Raw genomic sequence first — 17,508 nt, forward strand, 5'->3', positions numbered from 1 at the left:
CATAGGTTTGAGCCCCACATCGGGCTCTGTGCTGACCGCTTGGACCCTGGAGCCTGCTTCAGATTCTGTGCCTTCCCTTCTCTCTGCCCACCCCTGCTTGAGCTATCTCTCCCTCTCCCTCTCTCTCCCTCCCTGTCTCTCTCTCAAAAATAAACATTAAAAGAAAAAACTCAGTTTCTGTTGAGATCATCTTAATAGACAGTCTGGGACTATATATTAGAATGGGCATAACTGAGGAGCAAATTAACAAGTAGAAGATAGAGCCAAGGAAATCTGTCAGAATGCATTGAAAATAGAGGACAGGAAGATGAGACATTTGGAGGAAAACCTAAATGACATGGAATATAAATTCAGATGTTCCAACATCTACCTATCTGGAATTTAGAAGGAAAGGCACAGAATGGTGTGCTGAAGGAAATATTAGAAAAATTCCTGGAGGGGCCGCCGGCTAGCCCAGTCAGCAGAGCATGCAACTCTTGATCAGGGTTGTGAGTTCAAGCCCCACATTGAGTGTGAGCCCTACTTAAAAAAAAAAAAGAAAAAAAGAAAAGAAAAGAAAATTCCTGGAGCTGAAATAACACACATTTTTAGACACATCATGGTGAAATTTGCCAACAAAAATCCTAAAAGTTTTTAGGTAGAAAAAACAGATTATCCACAAAGGAAAAAGAACCAAAGTGGTATTAGAATATCACCAACATGGGGTACTAAAAAACAATGAAGTAACAACTTTAAAGTTCTGAAGAAAGATTATCTCCAATCTAGAATCTTATACCTAGCCAAACTAGTTTTTAAGGTTGACTGCAAGAACAGAAATAGAGGTAGTATAACTTCCTTATCACTAAAAATAGACCCAAAAGTAGGGCAAATTATCAATACAAGTAGAAAGGGGAGGATAAAGGAAGAAACAAAAAAGGTTACATATGGCAGGAGTCATTAAACAGGTTAATAACAACAAATGTCAATAGGTTAAATCTCCATATTAAAAAATTTTCAAACTATGCTATCAGGCATGACCTAAAACAAAGTGACAGGTCAAAAAGACTATAAAAGTTAGAGAAGGCAAACACTAAGAAAAATAAGGCAGTATCAGACCAAAAAAACATTAAAAAGCCTCAGATGGAACACAAAAGGAGAGCTTTACTGATAAAAGGCTCAATTTGCCAAGAACACATCATAATCAGGAATCTTTACAGGCTAATAAAACTTCAAAATAAGGAAAGTTACTTTTGATACTAAATATCAAGATAAACATTCTTCCAATTTTTGGCAAAACGTTTACAATGTTTCTAACTCATTTAGGACATGGCTAATACACATCCTTAAACACTAGGGACTGTTTATGTAGAAAATAATGTGGCATATTAAAAGCATGTGAGAAGTATATTTGACTACAGACCTACTGAAGACTGTTTTTAAAAGTTTATTTATTTATTTTGAGAGAGAGAAGGGGGGGAGGGGCAGAGAGAGAGGGAGAGAGAGAATTCCAAGCAGACCCCGCACTATCAGTGCACAGCCCAACAAGGGACTAGATCCCACGATCCCACCAACTGTGAGATCATGACCTGAGCTGAAATCAAGAGTCAGATGCTCAACCAACTGAGCCACCCAGGTGCCCCAGTATTTTTTTTTTAACTTTTTTATTTTTTTAGAGAGAGAGAGAGCAAGCGAGAGCATGAGCTGGGGAGAGGGGCAGAGGGAGAGAGGGAGAATCTTACACAGGCTCCATGCATGGAGCCTGATTCGACCCTGGGATCATGACCTGAGCTGAAATCAGAAGTCGGACACTCAATTGACTAAGCCACCCAGGTGCCCTTATTCAGTATTTTTAATAAAGATTTATAGATTAGATAAAAACATCTTCTGGACAGAGTAATGACCTTGTCTCCGCAGAAACAGGTAATGAACTCCTTCCTGTCTACTAGAAGTTTAAGGCTAAATAATATCATACAGAATACAAGAGGAGGCAGTTATAGCAAGGGCTAACAAGTTAAAAGAACAGACATATCTGGAGAGATGAGTACACAAGGCTTTCCTTTCTCTACTTAGAGGATGGATACTTATTTTTATCCAGCAAAGTCTAAATCAACTTAAAACCAACCAAGTGAATCTTTCAATTAGCTATTTTCCTCCATTAGTCGTTTTATAATAGCTCCTTTTAAAAGTTATTAAAAATTCTTTAACTCCAGGGCACCTGGCTGGCGCAGTTAGTAGAGCATGCGACTCTTGATCTCGGCGTTGTTGAGTTCAAGCCTCATGTTGGGCTTGAAAAGTTTAAAAAAAAAAAAAATCTTTTAACTCCTAAGGCCAAAATTAGAATCTGATTAACGTCTTTTCCTTATTATACTCTAAAAAAAAACAATAGTTTGAATGACACTGTGTGGAAAAGGATCAAATTACATAGGCAAATCACCAAGTGCAAATTTTTTTCAGTTGCTTCCACTGCCACTCCAGAAAGCAAACCAAACCACATTTCTGGAGAGCACAACCTTGGTTAACATCCCTATCACCCCAAGCCCACTGTCTGCCTCATTACTTTCTGTCCAACTATTTCCCTTCCTTAATAAAAATGCAGACGGGGGGCCTGGGTGGGTTAAGCGTCCGACTTCAGCTCAGGTCATGATCTCGCAGCTTGTGAGTTCAAGCCCTGCACAGGGGCTCTGTACTGACAGCTCAGGGCCTGGAGCCTGCTTCAGATTCTTAGTCTCCCTCTCTCTCTCTGCCCCTCCCCTGCTTGTGCTCTCTTTCTCTCTCAAAAATAAATAAACATTAAAATATTTTTTTAATAAAAAAAATAAAAATGCAGAGAAAGAATGGCATTACAGCAAGGACAGTACAGAAAAACTAATCATTTTGGCCCACTGATGAAATGTAGGACAAAAAGCTGGTTAACACAATGCCAGCCTTCCCCTACATCAGGAACTAGACCTTATTTTCACAAGCTTTGAGGCCAAAACCAGGCAGAAATTAAAATAAATGCACTGGACAAAAAAGTTTGTATTAGAGAACACATGACGAACAATTCTTTATGAGGGATTTTAATACCATCCTACAAGAATCCTTCACACTGCTTTTCAGTAATCCCCACCTGCCGCCACCAGTCTACATTCTTGAGTTATAATAAGAACTTTCATAATTAAAGATTGGAGTTAGAAAACAAGCTCAAAGACAATTTTGAAAGCATATTTGATAAATGAGATGCAGACATACTGATCTAAAACATAATGGGAACATCCTGAAATGCCAGTTTATTTCATATGGTTTGTTTGCATATCTAAAAGTACTCAGGTGGTTTAAAAGTCATTTAAAAACCATTTATGTTTAAAAGACATTTAAAAGCCATTTATGTTACTGGAAATCACTTTTGGTTTGGGTACTCGTTTTCAGGTTCTGAACATTCCATAATATTTTACACTGAAGTTATGTAAAAATGCAGCTCTCTCTGCATTTATTACAACAAATTATTTTCTAATTGCTCTGAAAATTCTTTTTAACAATAAATTGTATCATGTCATTCCTTGCTCAAAACCTTCCAGGAACTTCCCACCACCAAGACCTACACACAAGACTCCAAACTTTCGTTACTCCACTTCAGCCACATACTCAATTTTCATACATGAGTGTAAATTCAAACTTCATCAATACTGGTTAGAATACAGAAGAACTATGAAAAAGATGTTGACATCTGCCTAGTATGTCACATAAAGTATGATTTAAAATGGTCTACTAGAAAACTTAGTTTTTTTCCCCCATGCATGATTTGGTAAGTTCCATCTCTTTCATAATGAATAACTGTTCAGCAGAGTTAACTCCATGATTCCATGTGATTCTGCTAAATGAATTCAATAAATATTTGAAGCCAAATCTCACAAGGAATCCTGAAGTTAATGCATTAAGTAAAAAGGGCACCTGGGTGGCTCAGTCCCTTAAGCACTGGACTTGGCTCAGGTCACGATCTTGTGGTTCTTGACTTCGAGCCCCACATCGGGCTCTCTGCTGTCAGCACACAGCCTGCTTCAGATCCTCTGTCTCCCTCTCTCTGCCCCTCCCCTGCTCACTGTGTCTCTGTGAAAAATAAATAAACATTAAAAAAAATCAACTGTCAAAATTACTTTTGACAAATCTTTAGCAGAGCACCACACTGGAGATGCATGGTAGGTGCTATTACTATCCTCATTTTACATAAAGAGCAACTGAAGGCCAGACAGTCTGAGTAACTTGCTCAAGGCAGGATTCAAACTCTAGCAATTCCACTCCAGGTTGCCTAAACTTTACTTCTGTACTGCATGGATTGTCATCCAGGTTTTATGAAGAATATTATTACAATCACATCCAGATTCACACTCTGGAACTGAAACAAAACAGATTCAGATATCCTATCTTGCTAACTACTAACTTTAGGGCAAAAGGTCTTTAAATGAAAAGACAAAGAGAGTCATCAGCACAGTTAGATCTTTTTCTTTCTTTATGCCAAGGAAATATAACTGAATTCATTTTAATAAAAAGCACATTTGATGTGACTCCACAATCAACAGGATAGTCTTTACCCTGAAGGAACACTAGAGGCAGGTCAAGAAACAAGTAGATTGGCAGCGTCTCTAAAGAATCACCACTGATTAAAAAACCCGAAACCCCAATTCACATCAGGAAAATGTGATTAGGTAATTAGTAAACTGTGTAACTAATAACCAGAAAATTATTAGAATCAAAGTAGCAACTACATATAAATATACACACACATATCCAAAAGTATTTGGGTAAGACACAAGAATTAAAAACAAGTAACTCAGGTAATAAATCTAAAAGGAAACAATGAAAAACACAGTAAATATGTAGGTCTCCTCTCCATAAGCACTGTGCTAGAACTTGTCAAACAAGAGGCAAAACCTACAAATCTACTCTGTACCTTTTGCAGAGGCTAATCTACTCTGGAAAAAAACAAGTAACATTTAAAGACCAAAGGAACAGATATTAAGGTATAATGCCAGTAAATTTAGTAGAATACAAAGTTGAAAAAAAAGTAATGGAGATTTGATAGTCAGTGAAGGTTACTTACAGGAATGTGCTCTGGAACAAAAATGACTAATAAAGAACAGCCAGGAAAATACTCCAAGGAGGAAAAACCACACACACACACACACACACACACACACTTACTTCAGACCAGACACACACACACACACACACACACACACACACACACACACACACACACACACACACTTACTTCAGACCAGAAAGGGTCCTTTAAAACAAGTCCTGCAATGGTAACATTGACTACATTATAGAAAGCTTTCAATGATAGACATTTGGCAAAAAGGACTCACTGTAAATGCTCAGCAAATATTTACAAAATATTATTCTGATAATCACATATAGTTACTGTGAAAGGAAATGAGCTGGAATCAGGTAATCCATGTGTAAGAAAATAAAATGGGTATCACCATAATACACATTTACATATATCAAAATATAGACAAAGTGGTTTAACACTGTTTCTTTTCAATGGCTTCATTCTCTTAAATTTACCAAATTCCAAAAGCATATTTAAAAATTTGAATCCCAGCTTAACAGAAGTAGCAATCAACTGTGGAAAACTTATAGCATGAGAAAGTCTTTTAAAAATACTTTTATCAACCAAATATTACTTTTATATGAATAAAACCTATTATATGAATAACACCTGAGATAATAAGTCCTTTCCCGTATTATATCCCAATATTTCAAAAATCTACAACCAACCCCACCCACTGAATCATAATACAGAACACTCTTTATCTAAGAATTCATTTGTAAGAATGCAGGTTCTGCAGGATTATGGTTGTAGTTCATACAAAATCAAGTGATTTATAAAAAGAATGTCTAAGTAAGGTTTAAGACTGTTACACCAAGTTCTAGGTTGACTGGTGGAATAAAAATGAAAAGCTGAATTCTGAAAAAATATTCAACTTGTGGAGATGTGGACACACACACACACACACACGTCAAAGAATGAAGCTCCATTGGTACACTGACTCAACACCTGCTTTGTACAAGGCATTTATTAGGTTCTGAGAATAGTGAGATAGAGCCAGTCCCAGCCTTCACATATTCAAGAGTATAGTAGGAAAGATATGAATAAGCAACTCTAGTACCACGTGGTAAGTGCTATGGAAGGGAAAAGTTCAGTGTTAGGTAATCACATAACCTATGCCCAGATAAAGGGTTCAGAAAAGGTTAAATGATCTACATGTTGTGACTTGAAGGATGAGAAGGTAGAGTATTAGGCAGTGTTCACAGAATATCCAAAGCCAAGAAATAAGAGGAAATGTCAAGAGATAAAGTTGAAGAGGTAAACAGGATCAAGATCATGGAGGATCTTAAATGATTATGAGTTTCAACTTTATCTGTTGGGCAATGAACAGAACACCACTTAATGATTTTAAGCACATAACTGTCAGGATTTTATTCTGGTAGTGACAAATGGATTCAAGGAAGACAATGAGAGTAGCAGTTATTCAGTTGAGAAATAATGGCCGTGGGAATATAGCAGTCAGGCTTAAAACTCTTCTGGATGTTTTTCTGGATTAGATGTGGAGAATATGCCAATAGTTAAAAGTTAAGGATGATATCCAAGTCTCTGGCTTAGGAAAGTAGTCTGATGAGGCACATTAGTTGGTATTCTCAAGAAAAACAGGAAGGAGTCTGGATGTGAAATACCTGTAAGGTAATGAAGTGAGAATTCCCCCTTAAATTTGGGCCTCTTGAGAGGTGTAGGCTATACACAAGAAATTAGGAAGCTATCAGTATATGTGATAAGTTCCTGCACAGCAAGCAAGCATCCAGTGAAGGTGTGGAAAGTAAAAGAATGCTTATGATAGAACCATGAAGGTCACCAAAAGGAAGAGGTAGAGAAAAGAGCCTGGAAAGGAGACCAAGAACAATCAAGGGAGGTATCAGGAATTTGTTAAAAGGCAAAGGAAATCAGAATACAATGTGTCAGAAGCCACAGGAAAAGTTATGAAATTAAGAGAAGACAATGTAAAATACTGCCAAGGATCAAGTTAAGATAAAGACTGAAAGGTGTTCACTGTACTTAGTTACATAGAAATGTCACTGGTGACCCTGGTTTTTCTTTAAAGTTTATTTATTTTGAGAGTGAACAAGTGGGGGAGGAGCAGAGAGAGGGAGAGAGAGAGTCCCAAGCAGACTCCGTGCTGTCAGCACAGAGCCTGATGTGGGGCTTGATCCCATAAACCATGAGATGACGACCTGAGCCAATACTAAGAGTCAGATGCTTAACTGAGCCACCCAGGTGCCCCAGTGACCCTGATTTTTAAAAAATGACTAGAAACAGATCATTTGAGGGGAGAGAATTACTTCATTTCAAAGATGACTGAAAACACCAGATCACTCAGTCTTTGCTCTCCTAATTAAAATGCTTAAGTACATTTCTCCTTTCCCATTCTAGAGGGCTGACTTAGATTAGTGGTTTCTAACCATTTCATGTGGGATAACTACTGTGTAACATTAAAAAAGCTTGAACACCAGAATAACTATTTTTTTATCAAATTAAAAAACAACAGGATAGAACGCTACTATAGCCAATCAAAGTTTTAAATAAATGCACCTTTCAAAAAATCCTGTTTGAAAAAAAAATACTTAAGACATCTGTGCAGCCAGAATACCATACTTGGTATATATGTGGGTGTGGTAGTCCCTTGTTGATACCTCAGAGACTCAGAGATTGAGAAGCCATATGGACAAGATGATCTTCAAAGAATCTATCCAACTTTGGAAATCTGTAATTCTTCGTCTTTTTAAAAACATTACTGAAGCAACATAGCACCTTGTGATAGGTTTTCCAGTGCCCCCAAATGGAACATGATTTATTTATTTTTTTTTTCAACGTTTATTTATTTTTGGGACAGAGAGAGACAGAGCATGAACAGGGGAGGGGCAGAGAGAGAGGGAGACACAGAATCGGAAACAGGCTCCAGGCTCTGAGCCATCAGCCCAGAGCCTGACGCGAGGCTCGAACTCACGGACCGCGAGATCGTGACCTGGCTGAAGTCGGACGCTTAACCGACTGCGCCACCCAGGCGCCCCTGGAACATGATTTAATACTTGAAGTATTTCAATGTCAGATGCTATCAACTGTAATTAGATGCCTTTCTTTAGTGAAATCCTAAAATCCCCATTAATTAAACAGAAATATGAATTTCTGCTTTTACTTTCTGGTGTTTATTCCAGAAAAAAAGATAACTGGATACAGTCTACATTGTACACAAAAATCTCAAGCCGGCCAGTTTTATTAGTTCATTTTACATTAAGGCAAACATAGGCCAACAGACAAAAAACAATGATTTTCTCTTTTATTCACTGAACCTTGAACAGACAGTATTTGTCCATTCCTTCATTCCCTTAAAAATTATAGCTATTGCTCAGGTGGAGAAAGAACACAGCATCAGGATTCTGCCAGTTTTTCCATCAGTTGAAACAAATGACTTCCTTATTTACAAAACCCACTAAGGTTGCCAACTGAAAGGTGCTATTCAAATATAAAGCAATTTCTCCAACCACAGATAATAAATAAATTATAACTAGTGGTCAGTTATATTTAGATAAATCTAATAATAATTCTAAGGACCAGACTATAAAAAACACAAAAAATAGTCTTTCAATATTTATTGGTCCATCAGTAAAAACACAAATTTCCTTTACAAAAATGGAAAAGACATTCCTACTGTTGCTTTAGTGAAGAATCATTTAGTAATTCAAAGCAAGAATATAAGCCCACAAATTCCACAAGGTGAACAACCATATGTGTGTTTTGCTCAGTTTAAGGTCAAAAATAATAAGTCATTTTAGAGCAGTTCAAGTTACACAAAGAAGTCAATCTTAAAATCTAATTTTTAGCAGCAGTGAATTAATAAAAAATTATTCTGATAAAATGACAAAACACTCCAAAAATTTAAAAATCATCACCCTGTTATCCCAGGCAATGCTGAAAAAACTAAAAATGGACTCAAGAAAATCTAAAATCTGTAAGACAGTTTGCTAAATTCTATACCAATGGTGTACTAAATTCAAACACCAAATGAGTGAGACAGAGAAGTTTTTGAAACTACAAAAAAATGTCAAAAAGTTTCATGTGTAAGAATTATTTTTTTTTAGTGATTATAGAACTAAAAGCTTTTATATATTTCTCATTCATTCATTATTCTTCCGTGATTAAAGTTAAACTAACAAATGAAATAAAAATGACCAGAGAATTTCAGATTTGTCATTAGCATTCAGAATCACCAATTTTCAGGGCTGGAAAAAATGAGACTGAAAGAGAGTATTTTAATTCTCTTATTGTATGGGATGACATTAAGATCAGAGTGATCAAATGACTTTCCCAAGGTAACTATGCTGGAGAGCCCACCATAGAGTGCACATTTCCTAGTTCTCACAGTCCATAGGTTCTTCCAGCTTACTACACGCATTTTTCTACATTAAAAAAAAAAAAAAAAGCTGGGGTGAGGGGGCAATGTTTTACTCTGCCATTGCAAAGACTGTCTCTGGCTCTCTTCATGGCCTAGCACAATGTCTGACATATATTAGGCATGAAGCTATGGTAGTTCACTCCCACATAAAACTTCCTTTAAAGCTTATTTGACTACTTAGCAAAACCATGTCTTTAACCTGAATAACGTAAGGTGGAAATGACTTGCAAATGTATTTAACTGGGAGTTTTTTGATCAAAGGTTTCAATGAACTCTGATTTACTCTGGAATTACCACTGTACAATCTGAGAGGCAGATAAAATCCTCCACCCCACCCTATCCCAGTATTGTTAAATGTAGCCAGGTCAATTGCCCACAGCTGTCAGATACCAAAAGGATTTAACAGTCTGTTCAACAAAACCATACAAAGTAGTTCAGCAGATACTCTGATGCGTGGCCTGACATCAAAGAACCTTTATCACGCAGGCCAGGCTTGGTCTGGTAATTTTTCAGGTAAAATTTAAAAACGAATTTAAGATGCTTCTACCCAGAAAGTTTAAAAACTCATTCCCATAGATAAAAAAGCAAATGCTACTCAACACCATTTCGCTTTGCCAACCAACAGTCACTGTATTTACCCATCCCATACCCTAAGACTTCAAATAACGGGGTGGCTCATTATTAAAGGTTATTATCTATCAAATTCTAGGCCTTGGAAATCACAATTCCTATCAACCACAATGTACTAATCATTCATGGAATTTGGCTTCCCTCACTAGTTAAACACAATCATCACATTTGCAAATATCCCCCGTACCCAAAACACCAGAGATAAATGCTGTGTCACTCAGAAAAAACAAAAAACAACAAAAAAACCCCCACATATGTATTTTTCTGAAACTAAAAGGAAACTGTCAAAGAAGGCCGCTAACTTGTGCCCTCGGGCTATTCCAATCCCTACAAAAGCATCCAGAAATGTGCGTCCCTAACCTCATGTGCTTCCAGGCAGCTTTCGTCTGACGGGAAGCCCCCTGACCTGCACAACTCGTCAAGAAAAGGCTGCACCCGCTGGGTTCCACCTCCACGGCCCAGGGCTACTTCTCACCATTTCCAGGTGAGCACCGGAGCCGTCGGGATGTCCGCTGCCCGGGGCCGGACTGGCCCTACCCTCCGGGGTCTTCCGCTCGCTGTTGCGCTTTAAACCGCTGGCGTCTCCTCGGCCCCCAGCCTCCCGGCGCCGCCGCTGCCTGCTCCACAGGTACATGGCACCTGCACCTAGCAGCAGGGGAGCCCCGACTGCCAGCGCCAGCTGCCATCGCGGCAGGCCCCCAGTGCCGGGGCCTGCAGTCGCACCGCCGCCGCCCACCCCACTCCCGGAGCTAGGCGCAGCCGCTGCGACCACCGCCGCCTCCACAGGCTTAGAGGCGGCCATGACTGAATGTCCTCCGCCACCGCCTCACTGCTGGTCGCGGGCGCCTCAGTCGCCAGGTAGCGTGCGAAGGAAGACCAGAAGAAGGGAAGGGAGGCAATGAGCGAGCGAGCGAGCACGCTGGGAAGCAAGAGCGGACGACAGAAAAGGGCCAGAGGTCACCGGAAGCCCAGGGCATGCCGGGCCAGACCCTACCGTCCTTCTCCTCCCGTCTTAACCGTAGGCGGGAACGGAAATAGGGGAGAATTACTTCCGGGTTAGGGGGAACAGGGCGGGAGAGAGTCGTCGTAAGTGGCTCCTTCTCTTTCTTTAAGCCCCCTCGCTGTTTGTGACACTAGCTTCTGGAGTCTTCGGCCTCCAGTGGTAGCCAGTGTCGTCCTCTCCGTCTTCAGAGGGTCCTCTTATCTTGAGAAGCGGAGGAGGGGCACATATAAGTCGGCTCTACAGTGCGCAGGCGGTCAGTGGAGGATTTGCAGCAGCCCTACGAATGGGCGGGAGTGGCTGAAGAGTTGTGAATGTTATTGGCTGGCAGGAGCAGTGGGCGGGGCGTAGCCCAAATAGCCCAATTTATTGGTAGAATTTGGGCCTCGTTTTCCCGTTTCAGCCACGTAGGCGCTTCTTAGATTCTCAGGTCCTGTAGCTTGGTTTTATGTCTTCATGTCTGTGAAGCCAGTGGATTAGAAGGACTTGTAAAGGTGTATAAAAGAAGAGCTCAAAGCTATAAGTAGCCTGTTGTGTCACTGATTCTTTTATTTCTACTATGGCCAGATTTTAGTTTGGAGGCATTTAGATTGGGGGCAGATAGCAGAAATCGGAGTTGGGGGAAACGGGTAAATCTAAATTTGCTTCGGCCAAAACGGCTTGAGTCCCTATGGTTCACCGTCTGCACCAGTTACGAAAGCGATGATGATGTACGGGAACTGAGTGGGTAGAAAGGCGAAGACCCAGAGTTCCCACCTACTAGCGGCTTTCCAGTACATATTTGTGCCTTGTGCTGGATTTCTCCTGACACACCAGCCCACATCGCAATCCCTGGAGCACCCGCGCCCTCCGCAGTGCTTTGATCCGCCCGCTGCCTTGGGTGTTTTGCACTAGCTGTCTCAGATTTCTTGCTTCATTCCTAAACCGAAATGTCAATCCATAGCTTTCATATATCGAATAGATTTGTGAAGTCCTTTCCCCGTGCTCTGGACCAGACATCTTAAAATACAAGCATTTCCCTTGCAAGGAATTTTTCGGAAGTCATAGTATTTTCAATTGGAAAAGGCAGGTATTACTAGAGAATCAATTCAGAGCTATGACTCCCTATTTCAAATACACTGGTCTGCAAACCCTTATATTAAAAATTTAGAAATGATCATTTTGCTTTGGGGCACAACAGAATTTTCAACATCACAGTAGAGCTACATTAAGATTGAAATACAATGTAGTAAGTGGCACCAAAATAGACGGATTAAATTAGAATGGGCTGATTTGAATGTTTCAGGATCATTGCTTTTCTCCCGCTTCATGTAGATTCCAGTTAGTAAATTGCTTTCAGGTAAAGGGATTCCTTAGTAACAGACTAAAAGATGAGCTAAAAATAATAGCAATTGGGACGCCTGGGTGGCTCAGTCAGTTGGGCATCCGACTTCGGCTTAGGTCAGGATCTCACGGTCCCTGAGTTGGAGCCCCGCGTGGGGCTCTGTGCTGACAGCTCAGAGCCTGGAGCCTGCTTTGGATTCTGTGTCTCCCTCTCTCTCTGACCCTCCCCATTCATGCTCTGTCTCTGTCACAAAAATAAATAAACGTTAAAAAATTTTAAAAATAATAGCAATAGAATTGAGTTGATCAAATAGTAGTTGGGGTAGGTAGTCCTCTTCCTTCTTGATTCCCAAACCTCAAAGGAAAGTCTTCTGACCCAAATGTAATTTCACCCTTGCCTCTTCAGAATGGAATTAGGATTTTTCTTTCTTGAAATTTCCATTTTTCAGCAGCCTCGGGGGATTGTAGAATGCTAGTAATTACTATTGGCAGGAACTAAGTCATTTGAAGGTTTTTATTTTTAGCTGTTACTTATTTATCAAAATAGGTAACATTGTTATGGTTGCAATACAAGTTATAAAAGTTTTACTGTGAAAAATCTCCCTGTCCCCAGCCACCCAGGTCCCCTTTCCAAAGACATCAGTGTTAGAGTTTCTTGAAACACTTTAATATTTATCTAAAGGGCTGCTTTTGTTGGTTTGATTTTTAAGGTTGTCATCAGTAAATGAATTTGTTCTTGTTTCTTTTGTGATTTGTTAAACGTAACATTTTCATTCCCTAGCCTATTCATCTTTTTTCCCATTTTCTCTATCATTTCCTAATTGGTTATAATATAGAACTGCATGTCACTAGTTCTATGACCTTATTGACCTGATGCATAAATTTCTAAGCTGTGAAATAGCGAAAACACACCTCTCACACCTTTATATGAAAGATTTAACTAGATAATATTTAAGGTCTTCTTCGTATCTTGTTTGTTGCAAAATAGCAGACATTCACTGCTTAATTTTCTATTTCTAAAATTTGAAAGGAGAGAAGTAAAATTGTTTCTAAGAAAACTGAAGTTTTGTGTATGTGAACACAGACATTTTCTTTCTCTTGCTAGATTCATGGAACTCAATAGAAGATTTCTTTATCTCTTCTCTGGTCTGTATCTTAGGAGTCAGTTGAATGAGGTAGAACATCTAATGGACTGGGATGCAAAAGACCTGAGTTTTGTTTTGTTTTAGGTAGGCTCTATACCCAACATGGGGCTTGAACCCATGATTGTGACATCAAGAGTTGCCTCCTCTACTGCCTGAGCCAGCCAGGTGTCGCAAGACCCGAGTTCTCATTCTAGATTTTAATACTACTGAGCTCTGTGTGTGTGTGTGTGTGTGTGTGTGTGTGTGTGTGTCTGTGTGAGACTGTGAGCACCGATGTGACCAGTGGATTCGATGATTTCTTTTTTTAAAATGTTTATTATTTTTGAGAGAGAAAGCATGAGTGGGGGAGGGGCAGAGAGAGAGGAAGAGAGAGAATCCTAAGCCGGTTCTGCACTCAGCCCGTGGGGACCCCTATCTGGGGCTCTAAGCAGCTGGATCTCAAGACAGTGAGAGCACAGCCTGAGCCATTATCAAGAGTCGGTCACTTAACTGACTGAGCCACGCAGGTGCCCCAGATTAGATCATTTCTAATGCTCCTCATAGCTTTAAAATTGTATAATTCTATGCCCTTAATTGTCATTGCTACCTGAAAGACTTTATTATTTGTAGAATTGGTAGATAGCTGCTTGATTGGTGTTCAAGCCTTCAGTGAGTCCACAGACCCTCTTTTCTCTATTTTATCTTTTCTGAATGCTGTATTAGGTTCCCAGCTTCCAGAACCTCTCTTCTATGTGTTACTCTGCACCTAGCGACTAGATTACTCTTTCCAAAGCATAACTCCAATTTCATTCTTGAGCTCAGAAACTTTTAGACCTTCTCTACTTCCTATAAGGTTAAATGCCTGCCCACCCCCACCTCCTTCCATACACTTCATCTATTTTATTGGTCAACACTCATAGCACTTGGCAGTATTTGAAATTATTTATTTATGTGACCCCTCATAGGACATAAACTCTACAAAAAGTTTGTTCATCTTGTACTCCAGAGCCCAGAAGATAGTGTAAGGATTAATTTTATCTGGTCAACTAGTCCACACGGTGCCCAGATATTTGGCCATATATTATTCTGGGTGTGTCTGTGAGGCTGTTTTTGGATGAGATTAACATTTAGGTAAAGCAGATTGCTCTTCCTAATGTGAGTGGCCCTAATCAATTGAAGGCTTGAAAGGAATAAAAAAGCTGATCTTCCCTCAGTAAGGGGGAGGTTCCACTGCTTGACTGCCTGTAGCTGGGACATTGTTTTTTTGTTTTTTGTTTTTTGTTTTTTTTTGTTTGTTTGTTTTGTTTTGTTTTTCCTGCCTTTGGAATTAACTGAAGCATTGGCTCTTGGGTCTTGAATTTGCCAGCTTTCAGACTGCAATTTGCACCATCAGCTTTCTTGGGTGTCTCTCAACTACAGATCTTGAGACTTCTCAGCTTCCATAATTGCATGAGTCCCTTCCTTATAACAAATATCTTTATAAACGTATATATCCAATAGATTGTTTCTCTGGAGCATGCTAAGTGATACAAATTTTGGTACTAGGAGTGGAGTGCTGCTGTGAGAAATATCTAAAAATGTGGATGTGGCTTTGGAGTTGTGATGGGTGGGGGCTGAGAGAGTTTTCAGTTATGTGCTAGAAAAAGCCAAGATTTCTGTGAAGGAACTATTGGTAGACAAAGACATTTAAGGCAATTCTGTTGAGGGCTCAGAAAGAAAAAAGTGAGAGATGGAGACCAAGCATCCATTTTCTTACTGAAATACATAAATAATCATGAACAGAATGTTGGTAGAAATATAGATGTTAAAGGCTCTTTCAGTGAGGTCTCAGAGTAAATGAGGAACAGGTTACTAGAAACTGGAGGAAAATGATCTTTGTTATAAAGTGCCAAAGAACTTGGCTGAATTGTGTCCTAGTGTTTTGTAGAAGGTAGAACTTATGAGTGATGAAATTGGATATGGAAGCTGTGGTCTGGGTCCTTCCTATTGCTTTCAGTAAAATGGAAGAGGAGAGCGATGTACCAAAGAAGAAACTGTTAAGTAAAAAGGAACTAAAAACTGGAGGTTGGAAAATTCTTAGCCTATCCATATTGCAAAAGATGAGAAAGCTTGTTCTCAAAGAAACACTAATGGTATGGCTGAACAACTGTTTGATAGATCTTGAGTACAACTCATGAGCTTCATCAGCCATCTCAGCAGAGCCAGGAGTAATACCAGAAGAAACACTGCCAGCTGGGACTAAAGAGGACCAAAATGAAAGGGGAACGGCAGAATGAAGGAAGGCTATTGGACTTTTGTGATATATGAGACCATATGGGACCATAGAGCTACTCTGCTATAAGCATGCCTTATCTTTCAAAAGGGAACAATGACCCCAGAGGCTGTTCAAGAATGAAGACTGCCATTCCCACTACAGAGTTAGAGGGCAGGGCTGGTTCCTCCTCTATTTCAAAGGGTGGGCCCACCAGGTGCCTCAGAGGCAGTCACCCTTGTAGAAAGCTGCATGGACTGGGCTGTACCCCTCCCTCACTGAGGTGATTCTGCCACCCAATTGGACCTGGAGGGCAGAGTACGGAAACAAAGAAAATTATTCTTGAGCCTTAAGATCTAACGGAATTTGCCTTACTAAATTTTGAACTTTTTTGGGACCCCTCAACCCTTCTTTCATATTTCTCCTTTTTGGAATGGAAATGTCTATAATCTGTCTGTCACATCATTGTATTTCAGAAGGAAATAACATGTGTGGTTTCACAGGTTCACAGCTGGACAGGAATTTTGCCTCAGGATAAATCATAAGTCTCACTCAGTTTTTTTCTGTCATCCATGTTTGATTTGTATGATGTTGAAACAAGACTTTGGACTTTAGCTTTTAGAGCATATGCTGGAATGAGTAGTTGGGGGCTATTGAGATGAAATGAATGTATTTTACCTGTGAGGACATGAGTTTTGGGGGAATAGTGCCTCACTCACTGTGCCAAAATCTGTATTAGTCTCCTAGGGCTGCTATAACCAAATACCATAGACTGGGTGGCTTGGACAGCAGAAATTTATTTTTCACAGTTCTGGAAGCGGGGAAGTCCAAGATCAAGGTTCTGGCCAATTTGGTTTCTAGTGAAAGCTCTATTCCTGGCATGTCCTCACATGACCTCTCTTTTTTTTTTTTTGTGGTAACTAAGGGAGAGAGAGAGAGAGAGAGAGAGAGAGAGAGCGTGTGAGAGTGAGTGCTTATGTGCACAAGTTCTTTAGTGCCTCTTCCTAGAAAGGCACGAATTGCATAGGACCAGGGCCCCACCCACCTTCATGATATCATTTAATTCTAATTATCTCCCAAAGGCTCCATCTCCAAATACCATCACATTAGGGTTAAGAATTCAACCAAAGAATTTGGTATATGCAGGGGAGACACGAACATTCAGGCCAAAGCATATAGTCAGCACTCAATAGATACTGTTTTAAGGAAATGATATTTAAGGGTATCAAAAAAGGAAAAAATGACATTTAGGATAGAATAAATAGAATTTTCATTTACTTAAAATAGTCTATTTTAATAGTATATATAGTATATCTACTATATATGAGCCTTTCTTTAAACTCCCAAAATACTTCTCTGGAACTTTCTTAAAACAGAACTCTTTTTACTTTGTTTTATAGAATTATACTTGTCCTGCCTCATCTATTAGACTATAATCATCCTAGATCAGAAGGTATATCTGATTCATCTTTTGTCTTATGCAGTGCATAACACAATGTCTCCTGTAATGCTATATGTCAGAGCAAAGGGATATGCTTTCTCTTCCTGCATTGGACCTGCACAACAATATATATTTCCCCCTCACAACTCCTACATTGCCATAATTATTTGTTCTCATGTGCTACCCATATTCAATTCTGAGTCCTTGAGGGGTGGATATAATGTTCTGGTCATTTTGTGCTCCTACATCTATTACGTGGCTGAGCACAT

General features: G+C 39.6%; 2 protein-coding genes across 5 annotated transcripts in view; one reads left to right on the forward strand and one right to left on the reverse strand.

Annotated features, from left to right (window-relative positions):
- Nucleotides 1-11,068, reverse strand: part of TOMM70 (translocase of outer mitochondrial membrane 70) — a 32,518-nt gene extending 21,450 nt beyond the window's left edge. Inside the window, exon 1 of the mRNA XM_040484310.1 lies at nt 10,576-11,068. Coding sequence (XP_040340244.1) covers nt 10,576-10,902 — 327 coding nt within the window. The 5' untranslated portion in view covers nt 10,903-11,068. The remainder of the gene's footprint in view (nt 1-10,575) is intronic.
- Nucleotides 1-17,508, forward strand: part of LNP1 (leukemia NUP98 fusion partner 1) — a 78,851-nt gene that overhangs the window by 30,077 nt on the left and 31,266 nt on the right. Inside the window, exon 1 of one of the 4 annotated variants that reach the window (XM_040484312.1) lies at nt 11,198-11,356. The exons of 1 other annotated variant lie outside the window; for it this stretch is intronic. The gene's annotated coding sequence lies outside the window, so the exon portion shown is untranslated. Of the gene's footprint in view, nt 1-11,197; nt 11,357-11,426; nt 11,624-17,508 lie in introns of those variants that run through there. 2 more of the 4 variants (XM_040484315.1, XM_040484313.1) reach the window with 2 other exon arrangements.

The sequence above is a fragment of the Herpailurus yagouaroundi genome, unplaced genomic scaffold (genome assembly GCF_014898765.1).
Source record: "Herpailurus yagouaroundi ecotype Mexico unplaced genomic scaffold, PumYag 162, whole genome shotgun sequence".
Lineage (NCBI taxonomy): Eukaryota > Metazoa > Chordata > Mammalia > Carnivora > Felidae > Herpailurus > Herpailurus yagouaroundi.